We start from the raw sequence: 13,940 nt of genomic DNA, 5'->3' as shown, positions 1-13,940 counted from the left end.
TATAAAAACAGTAAAACAATATATTAATCGGACTCTTGTACCTGTTCATCAGAAACAATGAAGTCGGTGCTCAAAAACTTTCCATACGCGGTATGAGTATCCCACATTCAGCAAATCATTACCTTCACTTGTTCTTTCTTGCCTACTTTGAGTTCATGAAGGTACACATAAGCTTTTTTGTCAACTGCTGGTGTGGGGATTTGATTAGTATGTGCCATTGATGTAGATTTTGGTTTTTTTCCCTGGTACGCATAACAAATGTCTAGCTATTAACAATTTATAGGATTAGATGAATGATAATGGGGAATGTGAACCAGACGCTATAATTGAAAATCTGGATTTACATATGACCTTTAATGGAAAGTAATGGATCCAATTAATATTAATAATATACAATAGAACAAATTGGATTGATAACATTAAATTTATGCATCAAATTCAAATCAATTCGTAACTGAATATTTAGCGGAGTTTGTGGAGAAGAAAATTTGCTAACCTTTCTTCGTTCCAGGGATGTGAAGGTGATAGCAAGCCATTCACTCAGCGTGGTACCATTGAATTGGATTCATAACAAGAGGTTTAAAGATCCTATTTATTAAGTATATGAAGAGTTGGACGACAATTGGTGTGTCCAATGGTCTGATAAGCCAACGATACAAAAATTAACCATACCATGTAGCAGCTGCCGAAATAGTGGCGAGTAGGAGGGGGTTGCATACGATGGGCGGGTTTAATTTGGTGAGATTTGGGTGTTGCATGAACCCTAATTGTGGTGAATTGAAGAAAGGAAGAGGAAACATCCGTTGGTTGTTTTTGGGAAAAGAAAGAAGATAACGTAGAGGCGGGTAGATGTACAGTTGTCCCCCATTTAATCCCTAAAAATATATAAAACTTTATATGATTATATATATATATATATATATATATATATATATATATATATATATATATATATATATATATATATAGTTTATTTAATATGTTTTTACTGGAAATTAATTGTGGGTAAGGGAGTGATTTACTTTTTTTAAACAACTAAATATGATGGATGGTTAAAAATGCATACTTAATGAACTTGAGAGTTAGGATATATATATATATATATATATATATATATATATATATATATATATATATATATATATATATATATATATATATATATATATATATATATATATTAAATATGTTTTTACTAGAAATTAATTGTGGGTAAGGGAGTGATTTACTTTTTTTAAACAAATAAATATGGTACATGGTTAAAAATGCATACTTAATGAACTTGAGAGTCGGGATATATATATATATATATATATATATATATATATATATATATATATATATATATATATATATATATATATATATATATATATATATATATATATATATATATATATATATATATATATATATATATATATATATAACACTATTAAAACTAGGACTGAGCAAAAAATCGATTTAACCAAATAATAACTGGATTAACCGCTAAAATTGAACCAAATTAATCAAACCGAGGATGTGGTTAACATTTTTGGATTAATCAAATAATAACCGGATTAACCGCTAAAATTGAACCAAATTAATCAAACCGAGGATGTGGTTAACATATAACCAAGGATGTGGTTAACATTTTTGGATTAATCAAATTTGCGGTTAGGTTAGGAAAATAAAGAATAACCGCACTGATTTAACCGCACCGCACCATTCCATAATGTATATTTTTTCTACATAATAAAACTGAATTTAGAATCATAGATTTTATTATGAAATAAAACTAGATAGTCACGAGCAGGAACATGACGGATTGATTCACCATTTAACCCGAGTAAAATTTATTACATGTGGTGTAGACGCTAAGTTACCTACCAATTAATCTATCAACTTAATTAGTATGTCATGGGGAATTAGGCCAGGGTAATTCTGAATGAACTACTATACCAATCCCCGGCATCGTGAACTTGCTACAGGGAACACTAGGCCTTCAATTAGGCTAGTCAAATAAGATGGTATAGCCCTATTTTGTCCAAACTTTCTTAACACCACAAATCCTCAATCCACCAATTGATTAGGAACAAAATTATTTTGACTGACATCGTGAACTCACCGGCATCGTGAACTCGCTACAGGGAACACTAGGCCTTCAATTAGGCTAGTCAAATAAGATGGTATAGCCCTATTTTGTCCAGACTTCTTAACACCACAAATCCTCAATCGACCAATTGATTAGGAACAAGACTATTTTGACTGACATTTTATATAAATGGATTTGGTAAATAAAAAGGCGGCAACAAAAAGAATAACCATTGATTCTTTTGCCGTTTAAGATTTATAAACTTACTTTGTATTTTAGTGCATTGAATTCCATTTTTAGATTAAAATCAAGCTCTTACTTAAAACTAGCCAATAAACCATGTCCTTGGTATATAATTCATGTTTCCATGAATTTATACTCTTGACATATAAAAGGTTTTCTAATAATTTAACCGATGTAAAACTACGTTTATTGGTGGAAGAGCATTGAATGATAGTTTGGTTAAAAAGTGTTTTTACATTAAAGTATTCAAAACGTATATATATATGTATATATATATATATATATATATATATATATATATATATATATATATGATTATATTTATATAATTTATAAGCATTTTTATTACTATATGTGTATATATCTAGAAAGATATATAGGAACATTAGTATATATTTGAGTATATATATATATATATATATATATATATATATATATATATATATATATATATATATATATATAATTTAAAAGCGTACTGTTTTACGAGTTTGATCACAACAAATACATAAAGAAATTAAGTAATAAACATGTTTAAAACTATCTTTAAATTAGTTAACATATATAACATATAAGTAAAAAGATAAGGAAAGAAATAAACATAACTTTATTACTCAGCATTGATAGTCTTGAATTACAGGCAAAGACTCTGATAGCTCTTCTAAACTATTACAGGCTTCTTCCTCCATATCCTAGCTACCTACTTACTATTATAAAGGCAAATGGCACAAAAAGGTAACCTAAGTTACTCAATTTGACAATCAAGGTAACCCCCAATTTGACTAGCCCAAAAAGTATTTCAATTTAATTTTTGCTCACATAAAGGATTGCGTGTTCAAATTTTTTAAAGTGAGGTAATATCCAATGAACACAAAATCTAAAATCATGAATTACTTCATATTGAGACTTGGAACAGATTCCTAGAGCTTCGATTATCATTTTTTGTGAAGCAAGTAAATCCAAAACATCATGAAAAATAATGAATCGAGATGAACAAGCAGTTTGAAAAAGTCGAGATGAACAAGTCGATTCTTTGTTTTTCATGATATTTTGGATCTGGTTGCTTCACAAAAAGTGATAATCAAATCTCCAGGAATCTGTTCCAAGTCTCAATTTGAAGTAATTCATGATTTTAGATTTTGTGTTTATTGGATATTACCTCAATTTTAAAAAATTTGAACACGCAATCCTTTTTGTGAGCAAAAATTAGATTGCAATCCTTTTTAGGCTTAGCCAAATTAGGGGTTATCTTGATTGTCAAATTGGGTAACTTAGGTTACCTTTTTGGGTCATTTCTTCTATTATAAACTACATATTGAGAGTGTTTTCGGATATAAAGTGTAAATGGAAGGTTATACAGAGAGAATTCCCTCTGCTGAAGTGTGTGAAATCAACTAAACATCGTTTCTATTTATAGGCAAAGCAAGTTGCCAGTTACAAAGGCAGGATCATCAGTTGTAAGCCCTGGGTTACCATTTGTGATCCCTGGGTCGCCCTTTGAGTGGCCTGGGTTGCCAGTTTGGTGGCCTAGGTCGTCAGTTGTAGTAACCGAGTCGCTAGATTAAGTAACCGAGTCGCAAGTTTAAGTAACTGAGTCGCCAGTTGCATACATATTGGTTGCCAGCTGCATAACAAAATTTGAAAAGGTGGACACCATGTGTCTATTTTACCACTTTGTGGCTCTGGGTTTCCAGTTTCGTGGGCCGGGTCTCCATTTGTCATTTGGTGGGTTTTACGGATGTTTGCTGATAGTTGTAGTCTTTCGGGTGTCAACCGTCACTTGTATATGGGTGGATGCTTTATCTTTGAGTTCCTTAGACTTCCACATGATGTTACACAAGTCCCTAAATCACTCACTGTGGTTGTCTTTGAGTATTAGAGTGATTAGGGTTAAGTGTGTGTTTTCAGTGTGTGTTTTGAGTGTAAGTCTTGCATCTTCTTAATCTTTGAACAGGTATCTTGGAAGCCTCTATATTCTTGATATATCTTTAATATTACTTCTTAATTGAGTGCTTTCAAGGCCGAATAGTCTTCTTGAGCTCCGGAATTGAGCGTCCCGGTTGAATCCTGAATCATGGTTTTCGGAAACCCCAATTGCTGTTTTTCCTTTATTTCTTTAGTTAAGCTCTGCGGATAAAACAGGTTAAGTAGGTAGAATCTACCTCTTGCATATAAAGTACACTGAAAAACCGGTTAAAAACCCTAATTTGGACAAGTTTTAGACTTTTCAGCATTTTACACCCTTAATAACAAATGTTATGGATTTTTTTACTATTTAAATCAAATTTTATTAATATTAGGGTTAGAATTGGGTGATATCACTAGCAAAAACATGACTTTTTGAGTAATATCACACTCAGATGCAAAATTTCCTACCTTCCCATAATTGTAACATTCAGATTTTGGGTCAATAGATGATTTGCTAGAGTAACTAGAACTTGGCCTTTTTGTTGATCCTGTATTGCTTACTGGTTTTGCTACCATTAGATTTCTTGAAACGCTTAGCCAATAGAGCTATACCCCTAGCAAATTCTTTCACATCATCACCATCACTGCTTTCTTTAGACTCAGTCACACTCACTTCACTTTCTTCTGTTGTCCCTTTCTCAGCCAGTAGCTTTCGAACCAGCAAAGCTTTCTGGGCTTTCTTTTTAAAAGAAGCAACAAGAGCAACATCTTATGTCTTAGAGGATTTTGTTGAAGTTCTTGGAGCAGACTTAAAATTTTCTCTAAGGTTCAACTCAAGTTTTGCTTCTGCCTTCTCATGGTTTCAAAGAGTACCATAAAGAGATGACATATTAAAGTTTTTCAAGGTCTGGGTTGTCCTTAGAGGTTCAGTGACATATTTCCACTTAGCAAGTAATGAGTCAATGAACTTATTGACCTGTTCAAAGTCAGTGTAAGTGACTTTTACACAGTCCAGGTCAGTTACCAGAGAATTAAATCTGATATAAGTTTCTTTCAAAGTCTTATTCTTGTAAGCAAAGAATAATTGATACTTACATTTTTAAGTAATGATTTTGTGTTGTCTGACCTCATCTTTACCATCATAAGTTAGGTCAAGATAGTCTAAAATAACTTTTGAATTTAGTTTCTTTTTAATCATTTCAAAAACATGATTAGGTAAAGAGATAGCTATGATATTTTTGATTTTCGAGTCTAGTCGAACTTTTTTCTTATCTTCATCCTATAATTTATGAGGAGGAAGAACAACCTCTCTAGCTTCAATACCAGGAGAGTCCTCAGTAGCTGGAATAAGATCAAGAGTTTCAGTGGAGATAAAAGGGCCATTGTTTGCAATGTCATGCATGAGAGTGTCAATAGACTCAAGGTAAAGCATCAGTCTATCTCTCCAAGTTTCAGATTCATCTTCAACAAACTTGGCTGGTCTATTTGTAGAACCATTTTTGAGATAAGATGAGTTATTGTGAGTGACCATTTTTAGAGAGAAGGATCTAAGATATTAATTATCAAGATTTGATGCTCTGATACCAATTGTTTGTCCCGATTTAACAACATGAAGTATTGTAGGGGTGAATACAATTCTTTTGCAAATTAAAAACGTTTTAATAGTTAAGTAAAAATGAAGCAAATAATTATATCAGAGTCAAGGTAATTTTAAACATATTCTTTTATCGATATAATCTCAAAGAATCACTATTATCATAGAGCGGAATAGATAATAGGTTGATGCAGATTACACCTTGATAACTTAGAAAATTCTTAAGCATATACAAGATTACAGACTCTATCGATTTAATATACCTCTGCATTCCATGTTGTCTTGTAAGGTCACTTTGTCAACCGCTGACTTGTGTCCTTTTCTCTTTAACTTTGTCTTCGATGTCAGTTGAATAGCCATGTTTTGATGTAGACAACACGAGAAACAATTACTCACAATTCGTCTAAGTGCTTTGTGCTGTTTCTCCTTCTTCTGTTGGATCTTCTATAGTCTTCTGTTGGTCATCATACATGCTTATGATGGTTACGAAGAACCCTTCTTATTTAACTATCTTGTGTTGATAGTTAAGACAGCACCGTAGGACACTAAGACACAACATATACACTTGGCTGTACATTACACTTAGTGTTATTAATCACGTTTTGTCATAATTAAATCTAAAAATTCTTAGGGGACTCAACAGTGTTGTTTTTTTAAGAGGTTTTTGCCTGAAGATCTGCGGACCACGTCTGTAAAGAAGATATGGTCTAAAGGTATGTATGCTGAATAGTGAAGATTGTTTATTTTTATGTCTGCATAACATAATCATGTTCGCTGCACTTACAAGCACATTTTTAAGTCTACGAGTTTGCGGACAGAATTAGACATTATTTTATCTTATGTCTTCAGAAAAATAAACAGTCGGCAATAAAAACGTCTGCGAGTACGCAGACATAAGATATAATAAATTCTGCAGTCTGAAAAAACAAACAACACCTAAATGTTTCGTGCTATGCCTTCTTGACAGCTTTGTGCTTCTTAGTCAGCACAAGTTCTTCTGTTGGGTCTTCTTAGTTCCTGTGCTGGATTTTCTTATTCAGCAAAAGGGTTCTGCTGGGTATTCATAAAAGACTTGTCAAAATTTACAGATTTTGTCGAAACTCCGCACAAATTTTGTACTTGTTATATAGCACGAATTTGACACGTTGAAAAGGATGAAAGGATTATTCTTGTAACTACTTTAGCAATAATTGTGGAAGAGATAATTAATGCAATTGTATTGACTATAATTTTGGAAAAAATTATTATCATAACCACTTTGAATATTTTAAGAGATATTTATGGAAAGTCGATCGGACAATTGATCGGAATTTATCGTTCTATATAATTGTGGGTGCTTATATGTACATAGACGATTATTTATAAGATAGACACGCAATACAAAAATCTAAATACTCTTATGCTAAAGAGTTCTTGTTTTCTGTCAAAAAACAAGAACATCTCCGTCTTATCCCAAACTAATATTCATGTAACCTATGCAATAAAGGTTGAATAATTTCTTTCGAAAAATGATACCACTGTTTCTATATATTGGCATTCGACAAGAATCCATTGACAGCTGCATAGATGACTAAAATATATTTTTCAATAGGAAGTGGTGCATATTGTGGTTCACTAATAAATCTGATTATCGATTATCGATTATTTACCCTATACCAATTATTAAAACCTCCAAACAATAACAAACATCAATTAATTACAAAGCCAATCTACAACATCTAAGTAGAGATAATATAAGCATTCTTTATAGTCTCTTCAAGACCATGCCAGTAAGAACTGAACGAATACTTATTTATTCTCTAACAAAGGGTAGAAACAACAATGATAAACTAAATATAGATTTTCTTGGCCCCCAAGACAAATCACAAATCTGTGACGGTTCATCCTAACGAATTTGAATGTCGAAGAAGAATTTCTTTTGTGTTTATTAAAATGCATCATAGAGCTTCGAAGTCCATTTCCTGTTGCAAAATATAAGATTAAGATAATCGATTAAAAGTGCAAAATCTCAAACAGGTAAACACCCCGTATAGAATGATGATTATCTGCTTCTAATTCTAGAAGTTGCGGTATCACACTGTAATAGAGTAATGCAGGTACAGTCAATAAACAGTTTAATACCTGACCGCATATGGGGCAAGTGTCGCTTCGTTCCATCCACTCGAGAATGCACGAAAGATGAAACTGGTGGTTACATTTCGTAACAATTTTTGGGTTATCAGCATCATACTCTGCATGTCAAAAAAAGCTTAAGTTTAGATCCATTAACAATAAACATCATAACTGGGAAACACAACTTTTGTCCAAAACTATTTTGACTTTCAAGAGTCAACCGTCTTACTTTTTGACTTGGCAATCTAACAGATTACTTTTGTGAATGAAAAAACCGATTAATCCATTAACTTATAAAAGAAGTGACATCGGATATACAATATACAATATACAATATTTAAGTAATTGGACAACAAAAATGAAAACCTGACTCTAAAAAGTCAAATATAATATCTTGTGATGTATTTACCTTCAAAACAAGTAGGACATACATCATCTTCCTCCATTGTTGAACAATCAAGACTTTTCGATGTTTGGAATCCAACATCAACCATCTTGGCTGAATCATCAACAGCTTCCTGGTCAAATTTCTTAACACTTGAAAGAGTTGGAGTTGGTTTCTCATAAGCAAGATCCCCAAAAGCATGCCCGTTGCGGGCCGTGTTTGTTGTTTGTGGAATACCTAAAACGACATCAAACGGAATAGGCATTGGTGGAGACCTGTAAGTGTCTGGTAGTGAAGTGTCGAGATTTACATCGACCAGTAATCTAGTGGAATACGAACTATCACGAGGTGTCATCGACTCGTGTTCCTCAGAAGCTGATGGACACTGTAAATTAAATCATATAGAACAATATTCAATAAATTCAGTAGTAGTAAAAATTTTGAACAAGAATCATATATTCATAATATTGTTGACTTTTTAGGTCCACTTAGAAGCCAGTTGTTCTTTGATGCGAAACTAAAAACAACCTGAAAACTAGATGGTTTGACCTAAAAAGTCAAACTAATTGCAAGTCTAAAAGATTGGTAGAAAATGTAACTTGAAGCGTTAACAGAAACTACACTCACATAATAATAGACAGGGGTTCCATGTAATTGGTACTTTCGAGATGAAGAGCAGCAACCTCCCATTATCGGTTTCTTCTTATAGTTCTGCAAACCTGCAATAATATCATAAAATATGAAAATCAAATTTATAAGGACATTTATAGTCCAAAAAACAAAATATGCCCATAAAATTTAAACACCTGAAACATTCTACAGCAAAATCACAAAATTCATCAGACAAAAACATCAGACAACAGAACACACATAAACTTATGAGGATGTTTGCGTATGTGCTTAAAATGATTTAGCAACTTGTAGTCATAGTTTTCAATAACCTGTTGTGAAGATAGATATAAAATATACCAATTTTTTGTGTCTTTTAACATATTAGGATTTTTGTAGGTTAATATAACAGATTTTGGAAACACACATCCAAACTTTCATTACCATTTTCAGAGTATTTTGGTTGTGCGTTTTGAAAGACTTGAAATAAACATATTTCTATTAAGATAATTAGGTGATGAATAGAATATTGATTGATACTCTGTATTACTGGCTTACTGCACTTGGTTACATATATGTTTCTCTATTTCTTATTACTTTAAAACAACTTAATATTAATCATCAAAGAGCACACAAACATCAGTTAATATAGCGCATACATATATAATCCGTAGTAAACTATGAAAATCAACCTGCACAACTCTAAGAAACTTATATTAACACACCCCGTTCATATTTCAACAAAATAAATTAAACCCATAAACAACTTACAAAAGAATTATCAACTAAATAAACAGAATTCATCAGGAAAATTACCTAACAAAAAGTTGCGTATCTCGCGAAGAAAGCGGCTATGAAGGAAGGTAGTGAAAGGATGAGAGGTAAAGTGTATTTGTGCACGAAATCCCACCTAAATCAATGATTTTAAAATTTTGTTTATTACTAATAAATATTAATAAATAAAAATAGTTTTCGGTGGAAAATGGTAAAGGGAGAGTTAGAGAAAGAAGAACATTGAGTCAAAAAGAGGGAATATGATAGGCACTCATCGACTGAAACTCTGTTGTTTTGTACGGTACAACTTTGAAAGTGGAAATGGTGGGTCCCTATGCTGCTTTTGCTATCAAGCCGTCAAAATAAAGAAAACAAAATATCCACATACATGACCCGGATTTGAGCAGTATTTGAAATTTTAAATACATAAAAAATTAGATAATAATGGCTTCGCCGGGTTCGAACCGGAGACCTTCAGTGTGTTAGACTGACGTGATAACCAACTACAACACAAAACCGAGATGTTGACATTTTTGATACTATAATAGTATACATATTATTATCTTTAAAGTATAATGATGAATTATTTTTTTGGAATCATAACGAAAGAATAGTATAAATTTACACAATGATTCTTAGAACACTCCCTATCGTAAGTAAACTATTCATCTTTTTAACCTTTCACATCAGTGCCACATCAACACCAATATCCTATAACTAACTCATAACTATACAACTCCCTATCATGGCTAAAACAATACTCCTCTTAATATACAACGTACAAGCAATAAAGCATTAAGTCCAACAATAAAAAGCCACTGGGACCCACAATTCCTATAACTAACCTAAACTCTTCCATTATATCCATGGTGAGTGCGGGTAACTAACGCGGGTAACTGAGCCGTGCCTATGGTTCATTACGGGTAACTACGGGTAATGAGCGAGTAATGAAGGATAATGGAACCATAGGAAGTGGTCTTATACAACAAAATGTTACGTACAACCTCAAATTGATTTATATTTTCAACTTAAAGAGTGTTGTTAGATATGAAATGCTACGACATTGGGAAAAGTGAAGAAAACAATAGAAGCGAATTACATAAACTGAAATAAGTAAAAAACTCAAAGTATAAAAAAAATCAAAAAATAAAAATAACATAACAATAATAATTATAATTGTATTGATGGTAACAACATCAATGATTTGTAATAAGTGAAAAGTTATGTGGTTAATTCGTAGTAGGTGAACTGTTTTGTTTTTTATTTCTAATAAACGAATAGTTAAACCATAATAATGATAATGATTGTGGTTGAATTATGAAAGATAGAAAGTTTGTTGTAAGATTATAAAAACTTTAAAGTTCACTATTTATAAGGTTTTACCTTTTAGTGTAGAGGTATAATATAATTTCAATTATTGATTACTTGCTTTGTATAATTGATTAAACTTTTTTGTTAGCAAGGGAGCCGACATAAAAGCGGAAGAAAAATTTGATCCAGGGCGTAGAGATTGAAGAATTTGGTGCCTGCATTAAAGATATTTGTGCTCGGCTCTTTCGGTTTCGTGTTTCATAGCGTACTTTCGGTTTCAAGGATCGTTTTCGTTGCAATCTGTATTGGTTTTGTTTCGGTGTTGGTTAGATGAGATTTGGTATTGATAGTTCGTATGTTAGTCGCTTTCTAGGTAAGTGTCTCATCGGGATCATCTCTTGTTGAAAACGTTTTCATTTTGAAAACGTTTTTCATTTTTATCAAAGTTTTCGTTATTTTTAAAAGAAAATGTTTTTTGTTTTTATCAAGGTTTCGTTATTTTTCAAAAAGAAGGAACTCGTATCAATGGCTTTGTTGGCTAGTTAGTGCTGATAACCTTGCATCATACTAATGATTGAACCCGAACTCTCCACCATAGTACATTGTGATTGTGTCTTGGATGAAAGTTTCCAAAACCTATACTTCCAGATTGAAGTGGTGAGAGAACTTTGTTCCACATCATCCAAATCATCCTGATGTGTAATTATGACTTTAAAAACGGAAATTAGAACAAGCTTTCTTCACCCAACCGATATGAACAGAAAACCCCCAATTTGTAACAGTAACACCCCAAAATAGAGTATAAAACTCTGAAAATAAGAAAACACGAATGATAAAGAATCTAAAGCCCAATTGATAAAGATACCACCACAATCAGAAATCTAGAAACACTCCAAACCTTCAATTACAGCTGATAAAGATCCCACCGCAACTATAATATCAGAGATGAAGATTTGGATTCCACCACAATGTTTGATAAAAGTAACACCACAAACACTGATAAAAAAATCACTCTTAGCCACCAGAATCAAAGATTCGTAAGGACACGGAGATTTGTAAATAGATAAGCTCTATCAAACTATATAAGAGAATCATAACAACTACTTTCTAGAGAAGACAAAAACATAAAAAGGAAAAGGAGACATAAAGGACAAACAATTACAAATTATCGAATTATAGAATTAGAATAAAGGACACAATCTGAAACGACTCCAAATTGATTTAACAATTAACTTGTAAAAATATGACACACTTTTTTTTTTTTGAACATTGGTATTAACCACAACAACACAAGTTTGGGTACATTACTTGCTCAAATGTTAACATAAGTTTCAAAATACAACAAGTTATGAGTTTACATCATCGGGAACTCAAGTCCCATAAATTTAACCAATTGTTTAACCAAAACGACCCAATAGTGAGCATGACCGTCGGGACCATTACCAAAAGCGCCTTTCAAAATCCACCACATGCAAGCTAGGCCAATCTCTTACCCTTGTCCTTCGATGTGCCACAATCTATAAAAAGATAAACAACGAGGGAGTAAGCTACAATGCTTAGTGACTGCAATACTTATATGTATACATACATAAACCACTTACTTGCGCAACTTACACTTAACCGCATACAAGATAGCATCACTAATGCATATAAACACAACCGAGTAGAAGCTAGCATGTTAATCACATAAGACAATAATATAACACGCTACACTACCAATAAACAGCATATGAACGCTATTTGGTTAACCATACTCAAATGTGTTAGTCATCAAATGAATAACACCATCAACCCATGTATATGGCCAACAAAAGCGCCTACTGGATGGCACTACCATATACACCCGAATGTGACCAACAAAAAGTGAAACCGAACGGTGACACTTACCACATCCTCACAAGTGGCAACAAAGAGTGGACTTCAAAATAGTCACACTCACCACTTTCCCCAATCACAATGTGGCCAACAAAAAGTGAGTAATTAAAGACTTCACCCACCACTATGCACCAAGTGGCCAACAAAGTGTGTATCCTTTACAACCGGATAATACATGCCACTAACCCCGCAAGCAAACAATTTATATACACACACATATAAATACCCCACTCACCTTGATCACTTAGATAGGTCAACAACCGAGCTAGGACTTCAAGCTTGATCCAAAGGCAAGTCACCATAAATCACAACATCAAGCTATAAACAATAGTAGCTTGACCCGAAATCCCCAAGTGCAATTTCAACCCATTTTGCACCCAAACAACTAACTAGGTCAAACATGACCCAAATACCCCAAATCACTAATAGCTAGTGATTTGATCCCAAACTCACCAAAATACAACTCATTGTCAAGTGCTAGGAGCACTTCATGACCCATTTCAACCAATGACTCATTTTGACCTAAATTGGGTTTACACCCAAAATCAAACTTCCAAACATACTCAAATGGGTTTCAATCACCAACATAATCACTAATACTAGTGATTATACCCAAATTGCAAGTCCTTATCATACCCAAAATGTTTTCCAACCCAAAACCCACCAATACGGGTCAACAACACTCACAACTAGCTTCAAACACCTATTTGTGAGCTATATGGGTTTTTGATATTGCTCTAAACATACATATTATTCGACGCAATATCACTTATATTTCATAGGTTTTTATCATCTACAAAGACATTCAATGCGCATTTCACGAGAAAAACGACAAAAGAGTGAAGTTAGAAGAAACGACGATAAAACGATAGTTTTAACTAGATTTATATCAAGAAACGTTTATCCGAATGAAAGTACAAGATGAAAGAAGAAAAGAGTTCAAATGAGAAGTGCCAAATCTGTACACGTCAACACGGGATCAACAAAGAACAACTGAAGAAGAAAAATGAAGAAAACTGTTATTTGATCTTACACGAATCGTGTATGTCTAC

At 32.7% G+C, this 13,940-nt stretch overlaps 1 protein-coding gene across 2 annotated transcripts; it reads right to left on the bottom strand.

Annotated features, from left to right (window-relative positions):
* Positions 1–7,496: 7,496 nt before the first annotated feature.
* Positions 7,497–9,903, bottom strand: LOC139873250 (probable E3 ubiquitin-protein ligase RHB1A). 2 transcript variants are annotated; one of them, XM_071861184.1, is made up of 5 exons: positions 9,745–9,903; positions 8,947–9,038; positions 8,344–8,704; positions 7,944–8,053; positions 7,497–7,783 (listed from the first exon to the last, which is right to left on the bottom strand). In XM_071861184.1, the coding sequence occupies exons 2-5, from the start codon at positions 9,007–9,009 to the stop codon at positions 7,760–7,762; spliced, it is 558 nt and encodes a 185-aa protein (XP_071717285.1). In that variant the 5' UTR covers positions 9,010–9,038; positions 9,745–9,903; the 3' UTR covers positions 7,497–7,759. The 2 variants fall into 2 exon arrangements, with proteins under 2 accessions (XP_071717285.1, XP_071717286.1); XM_071861185.1 differs by lacking the exon at positions 9,745–9,903 and adding an exon at positions 9,621–9,675.
* Positions 9,904–13,940: the final 4,037 nt, after the last annotated feature.

Source organism: Rutidosis leptorrhynchoides, chromosome 10 (genome assembly GCF_046630445.1).
Source record: "Rutidosis leptorrhynchoides isolate AG116_Rl617_1_P2 chromosome 10, CSIRO_AGI_Rlap_v1, whole genome shotgun sequence".
Classification (NCBI taxonomy): Eukaryota; Viridiplantae; Streptophyta; class Magnoliopsida; order Asterales; family Asteraceae; genus Rutidosis; species Rutidosis leptorrhynchoides.
The sequence above is the reverse complement of the archived record's forward strand: the minus strand, read 5'-3'. Positions and strand labels throughout refer to the sequence as shown.